The following is a 14,038-nucleotide window of genomic DNA, read 5'->3' as shown; positions in this document are numbered from 1 at the left end:
CTCCAAACAGCTGATTAGTGGGAGTGGGACCCCCGCTGATCTGATACTGATCTATCCTACAGACAGGTCAACGGTACTCTGACAACCCCTCGGCCACAGAACATGGGAAAAAGCTGCTAAGAAATTGATCTGTGGCACTGATAACTGTTTTGTATCTGCTCACTGCAGCGTGTAGCCAGTGCATGCTGGGTGTAGTAGTATTGCAACAGCTGGCGAGGGGTATAGAATAGTTATGCAGATCAGTAAAGTCTGGTCCCAGCTTGATGTACTGGGAGTTTGCACCAAGTTGTCAGTAATTCCGGCTTGTCAAATATTTGTGGACAGAACCAGAATCCTGGGCCTGAGCGACTCCTCTGATATTGTACACTATGACAGCACTACAACATGAAACCTTTTCTTGCTACCACTATATCTAATGTGTGAGGCCAAACAGACACAAGAGTAGGAGCAGAAATCTGTTTAAGTTCTTCTGAAAGGCAGCACTGCCCCCTGCAGGCTGTGCTGTGGTACTTCCTGAGTTCTTCTTTATTTCACATTGATTCTTAAAGGGGTTACCCAATCCCTATAAAGACCTCCAGAGCAAACTTACCTGCTCCCCGGCATCCGCGTCCTTCTGTATCCCAGCACGGCCACCGCTGCATCTTATCGTGGGTGACACTAGGGAGGCTGGTCACCGTCGCTGCCTATTGGCTGCTCCCCCGTCGCCTGATTTTTTCAATCCGCGCGATGGGGAGATGCAGAGACGGCGGCCATGCATGGATCCAGAGGGGCGCGGGTGCCGGAGAGCAGGTAAGTAGGCTCTAGAGGAGGGGCCCGGGCATTTTGGGGGTCATTAAAAGGGATTGGATAAACTCTTTAAAGACAAACCTCAAAAACACGCCAGAGATTAATGTAGGACATAATAGATACTACTGGCTCAATGGGCCTGCCCATAACGCTTGGGCCACACCCCATATAGCCGGTGCAGATAAACCCTTCAGATGTCCTATCTGTTTTTAAAGGGGTCGCAGCACTCGGTCAGACTGGGATGTCACATTCATCGGCCACATGACCTCTATGCAGCTCAAGTGAATGGGCCTCAGCTGCAGTACCAAGCACAGCCACTATACAATGTGCGGCGCTGTGAAGATTCCATAGCGCTGATTGGCGGGATTTGCCAGAGCCGGACCCCTAACTCGTTATAAGTGCGCGGTTTGTATTATGTGATATTACATTTTTATCTGGTTTTCATAAAAAAAAATCTGGAAAGGGGAATTCCCATCTGGGATACTGAAAGCATATCACTAGGATATGCCATTAATGTCAGTTAGGTGCGGGATCTGCACCCACCTCCAAACGGGGCGCCCAAAATGATCACAGAGCAGCCGCGCCCGTGCAGCCACAATCAGTTCTGGCTCGGGTATTTCCACAGTCCCATAGAGAAGGGCGTGCTTGTGCAATGCGCTCTCCGATCAATGCTATGGGACTTCCCAAAATAGCTGAGTGCGCCCTCAAGGCTCTTTTCTGAAGTCCCATAGCGATGAATGGAGAGCACTTCACGCATGTGGGATGAATATACAAAAAAATACTGCGTCATTAAAAGGGATTGTGCCAGGTCTTGAAGTTATAACTAACTGGGACCTCTGATGGAGCGGCAGGACGAGCGTGTGCCCTGCCGCTCCATTCATTTTCTATGGGACTGCTGGAGTTAGAGTACTGCGCTCAGCTATTTTCGGCAGTCCCATAGAGAATGAATAGAGCAGCTGGGCACATGCTCGTCCTGCCGCTCCATCATCTGGAGAACGCGCCCCCGTTTGGGATTGATGGGGGGTCTCAACCGTTGGACCTCCTCTGATCAGTTAGGACAGGGGATAACTTAAAGGGTTTCTGTCACCCCACTAAAGTGATTTTTTTTTTGTTGGGCTAGTTAAATATATAGCGATATATTAAAATATAATGGTGTTCCTTACTTTGATCCAGCAGTTTAGTCAAAAAACGAAGTTTTATCTCATGCAAATTCGGTCTCTACCAGCAAGTAGGGCGTCTACTTGCTGGTAGCTGCTGCAGAAATCCGCCCCCTCCTCTTGTTGATTGACAGGGCCAGCCGGGATCTCCTCCTCCGGCCAGCCCTGTCGGCATTTCAAAAATCGCGCGCCCGTGTTGAATCTGCGCAGGCGCTCTGAGATGAGGAGGCTCGTCTCCTCAGAACTCCCTCAGTGCGCCTGCGCCGATGACGTCTTCTATTTCGATGATGTCATCGGCGCAGGCGCACTGAGGGAGCTCTGAGGAGACGAGCCTCCTCATCTCAGAGCGCCTGCGCAGATTCAACACGGGCGCGCGATTTTTGAAATGCCGACCGGGCTGGCCGGAGGAGGAGATCCCGGCTGGCCCTGTCAATCAACAAGAGGAGGGGGCGGTTTTCTGCAGCAGCTACCAGCAAGTAGACGCCCTACTTGCTGGTAGAGACCGAATTTGCATATGATAAAACTTCGTTTTTTGACTAAACTGCTGGATCAAAGTAAGGAACACAATTATATTTTAATATATCGCTATATAACTAATTTAACTAGCCCAACAAAAAAAAAATCACTTTAGTGGGGTGACAGAAACCCTTTAAAGGGTTTTGGTCACCTGAAAAATGGGCAGGCGCAGTAAGGAAGCCAGCAGCCGCCGAGCGTCCTTCCCTCACTGCGCCTGCGCCGAATACTGAACGGCGCGAGATTTACACTGCAGACACAGCCGGCGGGAGGAGAGCAGCGCTGCCCTGGCCCTGTCAATCAAGAGAAGAAGGGTGTGAAAAGAGGTGGGCAAACAGAGCCCCCCCCCCCCATCCTCCTAGAGGCTAATTAGCATATTATAAAAGTTTGTTTTTCTCAGTAATGGCTTCAGGCGGGGAGATGGCACTAATATAGTTATGTTTAGCTGACATTAGCACATCGCCAATGTCAGCCAGCTTAATACCCATTTTTCAGGTGATAGAAACCCTTTTAAAACTTGGCACATCCCCTTTAAGGAGTTACTGTATAATACATTATAAATATGTTGCCCGCTTTACCAGGCAGAACGCACCTTTTTTGGCGCTGGCCGCTCCGATATTTCGCCTTTGCCCTCCTTCCCTCTCAGGACGTTGATGAAGTCTTTCTTGGACACAGACGACATCAGTTTACTCTTCTTCCTCTCCGAACGTCCGGCTTCTTTGATCTTATCGTTCACGTTGCCCTGGTGGGTTCTCACGGCGTTAAATAACTGTACGACACCTCTGAGGGGGACAGAAGACACAAATGGTAAAGGAAAGGCCCCTTTAACGCTACGCAGCTGCTCTGTTAGCTGACCCCGGGGTCCAATACGCCAAAGGCATCATATTAAAACTGTACAACTCATCCGTCAGCTTGATAGTCAATGAATGTGGGATGTGTTTGGCGGTTATGGGTTTTATTATCAGTTCCATCACGTACAGTATCTTGGAATACAATTCTTGTATGTATGTGACATAGGCCAGTTCTGCAGGTCACAGATTACAGAGGACACATTAAACTGACTGTCTCATTCGCGACCCCTGGCAGGGGGAGAGCCGACGCGACCCCTGGCAGGGGGAGAGCCGACGCGACCCCTGGCAGGGGGAGAGCCGACGCGACCCCTGGCAGGGGGAGAGCCGACGCGACCCCTGGCAGGGGGAGAGCCGACGCGACCCCTGGCAGGGGGAGAGCCGACGCGACCCCTGGCAGGGGGAGAGCCGACGCGACCCCTGGCAGGGGGAGAGCCGACGCGACCCCTGGCAGGGGGAGAGCCGACGCGACCCCTGGCAGGGGGAGAGCCGACGCGACCCCTGGCAGGGGGAGAGCCGACGCGACCCCTGGCAGGGGGAGAGCCGACGCGACCCCTGGGAGATGGACTTTGATGAGACTATAACAGGGGCACAGCAGTGGTCGCGGTAGTCTATATAAGTACTGTGCTATATGTATGTCCTGACCACAGCCTCTATTGGATCCAGTGTACACACAAACACTCCAGACTTTAGCTGCAATTAAACACACACACACACACACACACACACACACACACGCGCATTGTGCTTTATCTTTTCCGGATAGACCCCTTTGTATGGCTGCCTCTCCTTACATAAATCTCCAGGCTCCTCTGTGGCTGATCTCTTATTGGAACCAGATCACGCACGATGTACCATCTTCAATATCGGCATGAAAAAAATTAAGTGAAATACAAAAGGAAGTGAAATTTTGATGATTTTTTTACCTTGTAGCAATTCTCTGCAGACTCCTCTCGTCTTCTCTGTCTTTGACCACATCTGGCTTGACTCTGCACATCATCTCCCACTGTCGTTTTTTATCAAACTGCAATAGAAGCTGAGCGTCAGGGAGCAGGAAGCACGTGAGGGTGGGGGACGCACAAAATGACAGACCGTAAGGGGGTCGCAATGTGATTGCGCCTCCCGTCCGTTACAGAGCCCCCATTGGGGAGCGAAATGAGAAACATCAGGTGACCTCATAGGAAAGACTTCTCTCTATAGGAACGTATATAAGAAGCTACTCAACGGGCTTTTTTTTTCTGTATGGTACAAATCTCTTGCTGGTTGCCTCTCGTTAAGCTGTCCATACACACGAGATGAATGTTGGCCAAACCTGGCAATTTCAGCAAGACCAGCCCAACATCTAATATGTATGGGAGCACCCCAACACTCCCCACAGGCAGATGGCTGTCCTCTCCCCAAGCCGAGCATGCGTACGTGTGGCAGGGGTTGGTCGGCCTCCCCTGGTGAAGGTTAGGGGTGTCCCTTCAAGTAGGGTTTCATTATGAGCTGCCTGGGCGGGGGTCTCTATTCTGTAAGCTGGGACAAGGAACTGCACTTTGTGTTGCAGGGGAGCTTAGACTTTTCCAGAGTGGGAGGTGGGGATGGGAAAAGCGGCACAGGGGTGCCAATACTTTCCTAAATATTAGGGGACTGCTGTAAACGTGATGCTCTAATGTTAGTGAAGGCAGAAGCCTCTGGTCCCATGCAGAATAGCCCCCGGTGAACCCACCAGATGAAGTCATGTCCCTCCACGGCCACAAGGTAAAGTGTCTATTTAGGAAAAGCTGAGAGGCCTCGTTAAGATCTGCATTTTAATAGACTTGTACTCACAGTCATCTTGTCATAAAGCTCCGCTGTACAAAACCCTCCTTTCATCGCCTCCAGCCTTATAATACTGGCCAGACCCAGAATGAATTTACGGCCGAGTTTTGGCCTTTCATCAAACCAAGTCTACTTAACCACCTAGCGTTTGCTTCACAATAAAACCGGTCGGGCCCAGGACACCGCACTGAGGTCATGGGAAGCAGACCTGCGGCATTACAGCACTGTACACATCCAAGAACCCGTCATATAGAAGCACAATATAATGGCGAGGGGGAAGGGGCTGGATCGGAAAGATAAGCCCTTTAGCTACCGGCTTGGCAATCAGTGGACTGGAGCGAAGCCGAGTTCAGATACGAACGCCAATCATCCGTTATTGAGACAGAATGCAGACTCAGGTCGTTTTGCAGCCCGCATCATGGCTGCAGACCCATTCACTTGAATGGGTCCGCAATCCGGAAGGTCTGTGCGGAACGGAGGCACGGGTCCGACCGGCACATGTTCGTGTGCATGAGGCCTTAAATAAATAAAATAATCCTTTGCATCGTTATGTTATGACTTTGTCTACAGAGCTGCATGAGGGCTTGGTTTGCAGGATGAGCTTTTTAGTACTTTTTTTGATCACTTTTTATTCAATTGTTTTGGGGTGGGATAAAGTGACAAAAAAAACTAGTGAATCATCCTTTTTTTTTTTATGATACTGTGTTCCCTGTGCACAAAAAATATTTTTATATTTTAATAGTTCGGACTTTTTTTAAAGTTAATTTTATATGTAAAATTGGGAAAGGGGGGGGTGATTTAATTTTTTACTGTTATTTTTTTAGTACACTTAGGAGACATCTACATGCGATCTTCTGATGGCTTGGCGATTTTCTTAGGCTTTCCGGTCGGGCGGTGCCTAAGGCTTAGCATAACAGGCAGCTCACTATGACCGTGCTGGCTGTCAAAGCAACTGATCGGAGCCCGTGCGATTGCTCTACGTCTATGCAGAGAATCTGGAACTGTATCAGAGAAAATGACAACCAATACGCCTTACGTTACGCTTCCACGGGCAGTCTCATATCTGCTTAGTACTACAGTGAATTGAGGTGTGGGCGTACAGGACTTTATAATTAGGCAGATTATACGCTGAGTAGCCTGAGGAAGCTGGCTGACAATCCCTATGGGAGCACTGACAGCCATCTTGGTTGTCACACAGCTGCCCCAAAAACAGAAATAACGGTACAAATTGATTTTACCAACAAGATAGAAGTGGATAACGGACTTCACTCTGGGACCTGCACCTATTAGACATTGGTGGCCTATTCCTAGCAATACGCCACCAATTTCTGAGGTGAAACAACCCCTTTCACCTTTTCCTTGCCAAAAAGTCAGGTTTTCTTTAATCACTTTTGGCATTTCTCAAATACCTTTCATTATTCATAATGGCTCGTTTTGTCTGGGGAGCAATCAGGGGAAACAAAATGGCCGCTGTCCCATTAGTTCACACAAAACCTGTCCTGATCACACAGGAGGACAAGTTACTTTACAACACTGAGGTAAAGAGCTGCCTCATCCTCCGCTCGTCAGGGATTATGATCCTGAATACAGATGATAAGATGGTAATGTGTTGCTGTGGAGACTGTAAACAAGAGCTGCTGCTCATTATCCGCACCTCACCCTCCTTCCTCTACTTCATGTCTCCTCATCTTCTCCATTCCCACAGAGATTCACCTGTATTCAGGATCATGATTCCTGACAAGCAGAGCAGAGAGGAGGATGAGGCAGCTCTATGGCTCATTGTGGTGAAGTAACTTGTTCTCCTGTGTGATTAGGACAGGTTTTGTGTGTACTGATAGGATGGCGGCCATTTTATTTCTCCTGATGATTGCATCCTAGACAAAACAAGCCATTCTAAGTAACGAAAGGTATTTGTGAATATATTTCTTATAGAATAATATTTACAGTAAGTATTTTCATTTTTTTAATTCCTGGAGAACCCCTTTAAGTAACAATTGAAAGAGGAGGTCCGGGATTAGAAAATGGTGGCTGCCATCTTCCAACAACAGCTCCACCCCTGTCTATGGATTGTGTGCAGCACTTCACGCTCCAGGGTATGAAGGGGTCTCAGCTGAAATGCCACATAAAACACAGACAGGGGCAGTGCTGCTATTGGAAGGCGGCCACCCTGTTTTTCCAGTCCTTTACGATCCGCCCGTTTTCTTCTGAGGAGGCCAGCCTCTACGCACCTGTTGCTTTTTCTCCAGCCGCTCCTGCTTCTCTTTTTCCTTCTCCTTCTCCAGCACTTTGCTCTTTACCAGGATGGTGCTGCTCTTGTCGGAGGGGATTTTCTTGTTGAGGATTTTGGCCATGGCGTCGGCCCAGCCTTTATTTGGGTCGTCGGATGTAACCTGGTCGTTGGTTTCATGGCTGGAGGCATCAGACTCCTCCCCGCCATCTGTCGAAAAGCTGTCATCTCCAAAATTTGATTCTTCAGAACCTGAGGAAAGACCTAACATTAATAGATATGGACACATTCCACACAGTAATACAGGCCTGGATGGGATGATGGGGGTTTGTTGTAGCTGTAGGTGGGGGGTGATGACTCCAGGCACCCCAACAATTAAACCACACAGGTGCTTATAAGAGTCCTCTGAGCAGTGGTGCTACGTGTTCAAGCAGCAGCACTGATTTTGGTGTAAATGGGTACGGCCGCCAGTATTTTACCTGACTAGTCACGTATTTAGGACTTTCCTACATTTTCTAATAGTCATACACTAAATTCCCAGCTTCTCTTACTGGTGACAGAGCGACACTACCCTCTAGTGGAAGCCCAGGAGAATGCAAAGACTTTTAGATTGAGGCAGATTTACTAAGCCTTCCAAGAAGAGTGATGGGTTAAGATTAGTGCTGAGCGAACTTGTGTTTAAAGTTCGGCGTCTAAAGTTCGTGTTATCGAAGTATCCCGTTATGGATTCCGCTACCACAGACCATAATGGAATTTAGAATCCATAACGGGATACTTCGATACCCCGAACTTTAGACGCCGAACTTAAAGGGATTCTGTCACCAGGTTTCTCCCCTGTCAGCTAAACATATGCTGATGTTCAGGGCCTCATCAGGATTCCTAATGTGGGCTTCTAAATGTGATCCGTAGCCTTATTTTGCGAAAAAACGGGTTTTACTAACCTGTCACTCAAAGAAATAAGGTGCCCAAGGGGATGTCAGGGGATGCAAGGTGCCGGCCGCACCCACCGCCGTTCGTGCCCAGCACCGCTTTTCCGGACCTCTGCACCGCCTCCTAATCTTCTGTGCCGCCTCTCGCTCTCCTTCCATCCTCCCTCCTCCTGCTGTAAGATCTCGCGCGTGCGCACAGGGCTCTGCCTGATGCGCCCGTGCGGACTTCTCGATTTGGCTTCTTGAAGTGAAGTGCGCATGCGTCGGCACTTCGCTCAACCCAGGTATGACCTGCACTCTGGCGCCAGCCTCTCAGAGCCCTGTGCGCACGAGCGATATCTTACAGCAGGAGGAGGGAGGGAGAGCGAGAGGCGGCACAGAAGTCTGGAAAGGTGGTGGGTGCGGCGGGCACCTTGCATCCCCTGACATCCCCTTGGGCACCTTATTTCTTTGAGTGACAGGTAAGTAAAACCTGTTTTTTAGCAAAATAAGGCTACGGATCACATTTAGAAGCCCTCATTAGGAATCCTGATGAGGCCCTGAACATCAGCATATGTTTAGCTGACAGGGGAGAAACCTGGTGACAGAATCCCTTTAAAACACAAGTTCTCTCAACACTTTGCGTTTGCTTCACGCATAGCACCCGGACGGAAAACTTGCTCGTGTGAAAGAGGGCTTAATGAAAAGAACCCCCCCCCCTCACCTTTTCTCTATCCCTCTGCTGCTCCATTCAGTGACGTATCGTTCAAGCTGATCTGACGCTGAGACCTGTGACTGGCCGCAGCGGTCGCGGGACCAAGTCGATTCCTGGTGCTGCAGTGGGACCGTGGACAACTGCGAGGTGTTCTTTGTTAAGGGGCATAGGTTAGGACCGCAGGGACTGTCTGGCTCCAACCCTTTTAAAAAAACTGCCCCATCGCAGAGACCCCTCTGGATGGGAGAGAGGCATGCGCAGCTGCCGAGGACGCATGTAGGATGCACACAGACTGGACATAAAATGAGAAGCGGTCGGGGCGCGTTCCAATCTTGGAATAGAAAAGTCAATGATGTCTCCATTCACTGACATCAAATCAAGATCTTGACTCTAATAAGGAAAAACATATCTGAGAGATGCAGAGAAAGGGTCGCTAGAGGAGACGCCCGTCCTTCATTATACGGATAGCAGCCATTGTGCAATCATCCGGTAATCCACAATTTTAGCCCAAAATCCTGGAGGCTGCGCAGCGGTGACCTGCACCGTCCAGAGATCCATTGCAGACCCAGTGAGCACCAGAATAAAGGTGGGGGGGTGGGGGTTAATCCCTCCTTTTATTTTCTAGCCTATGCCGAACAACCCCTTTAAAGCCTCAGTCAGACGTCCGCAAATCCTCACCCAACCCCAGGTACAGGGACCCAAACAGCGATCATTTAGGGCCATCAGAACACGGTCGGGTCGAGACTTGCGCCTCCCTCATATACACATGCATGCTCCGTTTGGCCGAGCATGCACGTGTTCTCAATGGTGACACCTCTGATGGCAGCTTACCTCCCCTAAGAACAAACAATTGCACATGTTGAGATCCATCCGCCCGCTCTTTACCCTCCCCCGGCATCAGGAGACAGCTGGGCCACATGGACGGCCGCTCCCACCCAAAGTGTCAGATTTGGTGGACTTTAATCTCATGTATGTGGCCAGGGGTGGATTTGAGAGGAGTCATCTAGGATCAGTTATTAGAGGCATCATATCCAATGCAACCAGTCTCCATCACAGCAGAATTATAAACTGGAGACCAGCAGGGGGAGCTACGCTGTGACCGCAGGACTCCCGCTGCCCACTTTTCCACCAGCAGATTGTAATGCAAGACGCCCCCTCCCCCACTGCCCCCTCTCCTATGGCCGCTGCATGCTCTCCCTGTGGCCGGGGCACCATCCACCTAATGTTTAGAATTTGAGGACAACCCTTCATGGTAGGCTGCAATGCCTAGGCTTGTGCGGTAGGGGGCAGTGCTGAGTAAGGGGCTGTGAAGTGACCACTAGTGAAAGGGCTGCTGCTGTCACTGCTGGGGAAGTTATGGGGGGAGGGGGATCCTTTACACAGTTCATAGGAATACATGAAAGGGCGTCTGTCAGCAGTTCTGTACCTATGACACTGGCTGACCTGTTACATAAGCACTTGGCCGCTGAAGTCATCTGTGTTGGTCCCATGTTCATACGTGTCTGCATTACTGAAAAAAATTAAGTTTTAATATATGAAAATGAGCCCCTAGGAGCAACGAGGGCGTTACCATTACACCAAGAGGCTGTGCTCTCTCTGTAACTGCTGTATCCTCTGCACTCTGACAGGGTCAGGCAGTGTAAACGTCTTCACACCCGGTCCTACCAAAGTGCAGAGGAGACGGCAGTAGCAGATAGAGCAGAGCCTGTAGGTGTAACGGCAACGCCCCCGTTGCTCTTAGACGCTCATTTGCATATAGTAAAACATCATTTTTCTCAGTAAGGGCTCTTTCACACCTGCGTTCTTTTCTTCCGGCATAGAGTTCCGTCGTCGGGGCTCTATGCCGGAAGAATCCTGATCAGTTTTATCCTAATGCATTCTGAATAGAGAGTAATCCGTTCAGGATGCATCAGGATGTCTTCAGTTCCGGAACGGAACGTTTTTAGGCCGGAGAAAATACCGCAGCATGCTGCGCTTTTTGCTCCGGCCAAAAATCCTGAACACTTGCCGCAAGGTCGGATCCGGAATTAATGCCCATTGAAAGGCATTGATCCGGATCCGGCCTTAAGCTAAACGTCGTTTCGGCGCATTACCGGATCCGACGTTTAGCTTTTTCAGAGTGGTTACCATGGCTGCCGGGACGCTAAAGTCCTGGCAGCCATGGTAAAGTGTAGTGGGGAGCGGGGAGCAGTGTACTTACCATCCGTGCGGCTCCCGGGGCGCTCCAGAGTGACGTCAGGGCGCCCCAAGCGCATGGGGCGCTCTGGCGTCATTCTGGAGCGCCCCGGGAGCCGCACGGACTGTAAGCATACCGCTCCCCCGCTCCCCACTACTACTATGGCAACCAGGACTTTAATAGCGTCCTTGGTGCCATAGTAACACTGAACGCATTTGGAAGACGGATCCGTCTTCAAATGCTTTCAGTACGCTTGCGTTTTTCCGGAAGTGCACGCCGGATCCCAACAACGCAAGTGTGAAAGAGGCCTAACGCGGCCAGTGCTCCAGACTCAAACAAATAAACAGGAGCCAAATTGAAAATATATATAACAAAAAAAGAAAAAAAATACTTGGAGAAGATGAGACGCAGGTGACAGTAGTGAGAGCCCCAGGTTCTGTACTGCTGAAAATAGTGACCCCAGCAGACGATGTCCCTACAGTGTCTGCAGCCATTATAACTGCCCCCGAGAGCTCCCCGCTAATAATAACACCTTAGATTAATACCCCCCACATAGTAATTACTCCCCACTGCCCCCCCAGTAGAAATATGCTCCACATAGTAATTTCCCCCGATACTGTCCTCTAGTGCACCCTTATGGCCAGTAACGTCGCCCCAGTTCCCCCCTTATGGCCAGTAACGTCGCCCCAGTTCCCCCCTTATGGCCAGTAACGTCGCCCCAGTTCCCCCCTTATGGCCAGTAACGTCGCCCCAGTTCCCCCCTTATGGCCAGTAACGTCGCCCCAGTTCCCCCCTTATGGCCAGTAACGTCGCCCCAGTTCCCCCCTTATGGCCAGTAACGTCGCCCCAGTTCCCCCCTTATGGCCAGTAACGTCGCCCCAGTTCCCCCCTTATGGCCAGTAACGTCGCCCCAGTTCCCCCCTTATGGCCAGTAACGTCGCCCCAGTTCCCCCCTTATGGCCAGTAACGTCGCCCCAGTTCCCCCCTTATGGCCAGTAACGTCGCCCCAGTTCCCCCCTTATGTCCAGTAACGTCGCCCCAGTTCCCCCCTTATGGCCAGTAACGTCGCCCCAGTTCCCCCCTTATGGCCAGTAACGTCGCCCCAGTTCCCCCCTTATGGCCAGTAACGTCGCCCCAGTTCCCCCCTTATGGCCAGTAACGTCGCCCCAGTTCCCCCCTTATGGCCAGTAACGTCGCCCCAGTGCCCCTCTTATGGCCAGTAACGTCACCCCAGTGTCCCCCTTATGGCCAGTAACGTCACCCCAGTGTCCCCCTTATGGCCAGTAACGTCACCCCAGTGCCCCCCCTTACGGGCAGTAATAAAAAAATAAAAAAAAGCTTAAATCTTATACTCACCTGTGTCCTTTCGCTCACTAGCTGCTTGTACAGCCCGGGATGGTGCGACGCAGATGAGCGCTCCTTACTGCATGATGATGTCATCACACCCGCCTGCGCTGGGATTTTACTACCACATAGACCTCAGGCCTGTAGCGTAGGTGGTCATCGGCGGGGCAAGGAATTATCGGCTCCATTGCCCCGCCACAATATTCAGCTACAGTGCGGCAGTCCGGTCACAAATGGCGACAAGGCTAAAAAGTCTTGTTGCCATCTGCAAATTTTAAGGCGCATTGGCGACCATTTTGGATGCCATCTGGAGCTCTGCGGGCACATATGAACATGGGACCAACACGGATGTCTTCAGCTGCCAAGCGCACATGTAACAGGTCAGCCGGTGTCATAGGTACAAATCTGCTGACAGATGCCCTTTAAAGGGCCTCCCGAGCATAGTGGGTGATGCTAAGGAGGCTCGTCCCATCTGCCACTGGAAGCTGCTCCCCCGCCCCCTGATGTTTTCATCCGCGCACGGGGAGAAGCAGCCGCGGGCCGCCATGCAGGAGAGGGGAGCCAGGTCAGTATGGTCACTATGAGGGAGCTTTTCATTTTCTTGGATAACCCCTTAAAAAAAAATGCATGTGTGGCCCCCAAACTATTCTTAAAGGGGAACTCTGACTCTGACAAGGCCGTATTCCTAAACTGTTCAGTGAGAGAATAGAAGAATGATTGGAACCTGTCACATGATGGGTTTCCAGGGCAAAAACTGAATTTAAAACCGCTCATTGATTTTTTTAATTTTTTTGTGAATTCCCATTTTAAATCAACGCACAGGTAACCTCAGGGATTCTTTTTGTTGCCATGGCAGAAATAACAAGGTTTGAACATGCCCTCTGCCCTGAAAGAGCTGCCATCATGGGCACACTCAGTGCAGCCGTTGCCCATAGCAACCAATCAGCTTCCAGCTCACATTTCTCAGAGGCGCTTTGGAAAATGAAAGCAGCCACCTGATTGGTTGCTACAGACGACTGCTCAACTCTTTTTTTTCCTATGCGGCAGCCAGTACGTCGCTCATATCGGGTGTGCACACGGCGTGTACTGAGACAGCATTCTGGGATTTGTAGTTCCGCAACAGACTGAACCGTAGACAGGAAACACTAAAGACACCTCTAGGCACAGACATGCCGCACGACCCGCCGCCCCATACCTGCAGGTTCGCTCTGCTCCGCAGCCGCCCTCACTTCCATAGCTGCCCGGGATTACACACGTGTTGGAAGCACTGCTTCCGGGTGGTGAGGTAAGGGCCGTCCTGATTCACTTCCGGTATCTACTACACCGGCGCCGCCATGTTTGAGTCGGGAGCCGCGTCCTCCGCTGCTCTGCTGCCATCTGGTGGTGAGTACACGCTAGTGTCGTATCTGCAGGATTAGAGATTGCTTTGGTGATTGCAGTTTTTTTTTTATGTGACCAAATACATAAATTTGAGTTAATTTCTATATATTATATTTAGTTTTAATGGATATTTTAGGATGTTTATTGCAGCTTTGTCAGTCAGGGTCTTAGTGTCAGTGAA

At 50.4% G+C, this 14,038-nt stretch overlaps 1 protein-coding gene across 1 annotated transcript in view; it reads right to left on the bottom strand.

Moving 5' to 3' along the window:
* The window catches only part of RRP15 (ribosomal RNA processing 15 homolog), a 34,903-nt gene extending 21,115 nt beyond the window's left edge, over window positions 1–13,788 (bottom strand). The window contains exons 1-4 of the mRNA XM_040430444.1: window positions 13,673–13,788; window positions 7,336–7,586; window positions 4,231–4,328; window positions 3,049–3,238 (exon numbers count right to left, since the gene is read on the bottom strand). Coding sequence (XP_040286378.1) covers window positions 3,049–3,238; window positions 4,231–4,328; window positions 7,336–7,586; window positions 13,673–13,712 — 579 coding nt within the window. The 5' untranslated portion in view covers window positions 13,713–13,788. The remainder of the gene's footprint in view (window positions 1–3,048; window positions 3,239–4,230; window positions 4,329–7,335; window positions 7,587–13,672) is intronic.
* Window positions 13,789–14,038: the final 250 nt, after the last annotated feature.

Source organism: Bufo bufo, chromosome 4 (genome assembly GCF_905171765.1).
Source record: "Bufo bufo chromosome 4, aBufBuf1.1, whole genome shotgun sequence".
Lineage (NCBI taxonomy): Eukaryota > Metazoa > Chordata > Amphibia > Anura > Bufonidae > Bufo > Bufo bufo.
Note: the sequence above shows the minus strand (reverse complement) of the source record. Positions and strands in the feature narration are given on the sequence as shown.